Source organism: Tenrec ecaudatus, chromosome 9 (assembly GCF_050624435.1).
Source record: "Tenrec ecaudatus isolate mTenEca1 chromosome 9, mTenEca1.hap1, whole genome shotgun sequence".
NCBI lineage: Eukaryota > Metazoa > Chordata > Mammalia > Afrosoricida > Tenrecidae > Tenrec > Tenrec ecaudatus.
The window spans coordinates 41,725,623-41,729,414 of record NC_134538.1 but is presented as its reverse complement, the minus strand read 5'-3'; the positions used below and the strand labels follow the sequence as shown (position 1 = coordinate 41,729,414).

General features: G+C 40.6%; 1 protein-coding gene across 1 annotated transcript; it reads right to left on the bottom strand.

The window, feature by feature from the left end:
• Nucleotides 1–279: 279 nt before the first annotated feature.
• On the bottom strand, nt 280–1,026 carry LOC142456327 (protein SET-like). Its single transcript, XM_075557482.1, has one exon. It carries the CDS (start codon nt 1,024–1,026, stop codon nt 280–282), a length of 747 nt encoding a protein of 248 aa, XP_075413597.1.
• Between the last annotated feature and the right edge of the window lie 2,766 nt (nt 1,027–3,792).

The window sequence follows — 3,792 nt, the reverse complement described above, 5'->3', positions numbered from 1 at the left end:
TTTCCACTGTATTCTGCACAAGGCATTATTCCCTCCACCCCCAAATAAGTTGAGAACCATGGTGTAGAGAAAAGAGACCTCAAGAACAGGGTGATTGAGCACAAGAGGAAGAAAACAAAAACAAAAAAAGACTGCAACTTGCTCCCAGGGATTGAAGAAAATTAAAAAGGTTGGAATCCATTAGTGTTCTGTTAGTCATCCTCTCCTCCATCCTCCTCTCCTTCCTCTCCCTTGTCATCATCTTCATCTTCTTCCCCTTCGTCTTCATCCCCTTCTTCATCAATATCTTCTAAACCCTTCTTCTTCTTCTTCTTCTTCATCTTCTTCACCTTCACTTTCCTCATCATCCATATCAGGAACCAAATAGTGCTGTAATGGATTTGGCCAGATATCATCTTTGATGACCTCTCCTAATTCATCGGCGCCGGCATCAGACTGGTCGGTAAACCAGGTAAAGACACTCTCAGGTCCGTCATGCTGCCCCTTCCTGCTAGCTTTGTTCTGTGTTTGACTGGAATGTTTCGTCAAGTCCTTTCCAGATTTCCATTTGATTTCAGTTGATTTTGAAGATGGATCACCACTATCATTCAGATGAAATTCTTTGGAGAGAACTTTATTTTCAAAGTAAGGATTTTCATCAAAATAAAAATCTATTTTGTAACCTGATTTAATATCTTCAAATTCTGTCACTTCAGCTCTGGTCAAATAATGCAGAGCCTCTTCATCCTCAAGCAATGCAGACACATGCGCATGGTTGACAAATGTTGTTACCCCAAAATTTGGGATTTTGGCGATCAATTCTGACCTCTTCTGAAAGAATGGTTGGCAGAGTTTGTTATATTTCTGTTCTGCTTTCAAAATCTCCTCACTGGCTTGTTCATTAAGTCTGTCTATTTCATTTTGTACCTCATCAATATGTTCAATTGCTTCCAGCTGTTCTTTTTCTTCCTTGGGGGGGGCCGGGGTCTCCTGCACCTTAGGCTTCTTCATTTGCGGCAGGCTTGAAGACTGGCGGTTAGGGGCCATGCTGCTTGCTGTCTGCCAGCAGAGCCCAAGGAACGTGCCAAAGAGCCGCTGGCCTCCCGTGGAAACTGCCACAAAATTGCCAACACTTGTCTGTCAGTTTGTTGATGTTTGCTGTGATTCTAAAAGCTACGTCATTGGTATTTCAAATGCCAGGAGGGTCACCCAACGTGAACAGGTTTCTGAAGTTTCCAGACTAAGAACAGACAAGGAAGAAGTCTCCACTTCGGTGGAAGAAGCCGCTGAAATTCTATGCATAACATTGAAGCATTGTCAGATACTGAAAGCTTAAACCAGTGATTCTCAAACTTCCCAATGCCAGGACCCTTTAATACAGTTCCTCATATTGTGGTGACCCCCAACCATAAAATTGTTTTGTTGCTACTTCATACTGTCATTTTGCTACTATTATGAATCATAATGTAAATATCTGATATTCAGGATGTATTTTCATTGCTACAAATTGAACATAATTAAAGAATAGTGGTTAATCACAAAACAATATGTTATTATATATTGTGAAATATTTATTTCTAATGACAAATAAATGAAATTTTGTCTTGAAGCACGGTGTAGCATGGGTAAGTCTTCATGCCTGGTACTCGTATGTGGGTGGATCTGCATGGGGGCAGACCCAGCTGGAGAGGGATAGAGGAGCGGTGTCTCAGTTCCTAAGACCATCAGAAATATGTGTTTTCTGTTGGTGTCAGGCGATCCCTGTGAAAGAGACGTTCGACCCCCCCAAAGGGGTCGTGACTCACAGGTTAAGAACTGCTGGCTTGAACAAAGGAAGCAGCATACTATCAGAGATAGTGCCAGACTATGGGCCCCTCAGGTCTTGAGGACAAGCAAAATGTGATTGAAGAAGAGCTGATTTCTTGGGGTGTAGACCATGGTGATGTGAATCTGGTAAAGTCTGTGGGGGTGGAGCCTATGGGATCTTCGTTTGCTGATAGGGTACAACTCAAGGTGAGGAGCAACAGATGCCAAAATCTTCTACTGATCAGGGATGTGTGAAGTAGGAATTTAGGGAAATGGAAATGGTCAAAAATGAAATGAAATTCATAAAGAGCAATACCCTAGACATTAATGAGCTGAAATGGACTGGTATTGGCCATTTTGAATTTGAAAATCATGTGATCTACTGTGACAGGAATAACACAATCAAGAGGAATGGTATGGCATTCTTTGTCAGAAAGGATCTTGTTAAATCCATCATGAAGTACAATGCTCTCTGTGATAGGATTCTATCTGTCTCCAGGTAAATCCAATCAATACCATCAGATTTATGCACCAACCACAAAAGTTAGTGATGAAGAAACTTAAGAATTCTACCAACTTCCTCAGACTGAAATTGATCAAACAGGGAATCAAGATGCACTGATTGGAATGCATCTTGGTGCATTGGTGGTTGGAATGTAAACGTTCGATACAAAGAGGAAAGAACAGTCGTTGGAAAATATGGATTTGGTAATAGAAATTAAGCTGAAGATCACATGATAGGCTTTTGCAAAACCAACAACTTGTTCATAGCTACCTTTTTCAACAACACAAAAGTTGACTATAACATGGAATTCCCCAGAGGAGATACACATAAATCAAAATAACTATATCTGTGGGAAGACACTATGGAGAAAAATTCAGCAGCTAGAACCAGGTCATGAGCTGACTGTGGAATAGACCACAAATTGCTCATATGTAAGTTCAGGTAGAAGTTGAAGAAAATTAAAACAAATCTATGAGAGCCAAAATATGACCTCAGTTCCTCTCTCATCTGACATTCCAGACCATCTCAAGAACAGATCTGATGCATTGAATAGAAGACCTAATGAACGGTGAGAGGACATCAAGACCATCATTCGTGAAGAAAGTGAATCATTAAAAAGACAGGAAAGAAAGATCAAAGTGGACATCAAAAGCAACTCTGAAATATACTCTTAATCATAGAATAGCTAAAGCAAATAGAAGAAAGGATAAAGTCAAAGAGCTGAATAGAAAATTTCAAAGAGCAGCTTGAGAAAAAAAATATTATAATGAAATGTTCAATGAAGACTCAGCATGATAGTGGGACAAGAGGAAAGTCAAAGGAAATAGAGGAAAGAGCTAGGAGGCAAAGGGCATATATAGAGGTCTAAATAAAGACATTTACATATGCAAATATATTTATATATGAGGATGGGGAAATAGACCTATGAGTCTATATTTATAGGTTTAGTATTAAGGTAGCAGAAGGACATTGGGCCTCCACTCAAGTACTCCCTCAATGCAAGAATACTTTCTTCTATTAAATTGGCATTCTATGGTGCTCACCTTCCTGACACAACCACTGAAGACAAAGCGGGTGAATAAGCAAATGAAGAAAGCTGATGGTGCCCAGCTATCAAAAGATATAGCGTCTGGGGTCTTAAAGGCTTGAAGGTAAACAAGTGGCCATCTAGCTCAGAAGCAACAAAGCCCACATGGAAGAAGCACACCAGCCTGTGTGATCACATGGTGTTGAAGGGATGAGGTATCAGGCATCAAAGAACAAAAAAATCATATCATTGTTTGGTTACCTCCACGATATGATCACTGAAGACAAATGGGTGCATAAGCAAATGTGGCGAAGAAAGCTGATGGTGCCCAGCTATCAAAAGATATAGCGTCTTGTGTCTTAAAGGCTTGAAGGTAAACAAGTGGCCATCTAGCTCAGAAGCAGCAAAGCCCTCATGGAAGAAGCACACCAGCCTGTGTGATCATGAGGTGTCGAAGGGATCAGGTATCAGGCAT

Coding starts and splice junctions, on each gene's coding strand:
- LOC142456327 (XM_075557482.1), bottom strand. CDS start 1,026: ATGGCCCCTAACCGCCAGTCTTCAAGCCTGCCGCAAATGAAGAAGCCT.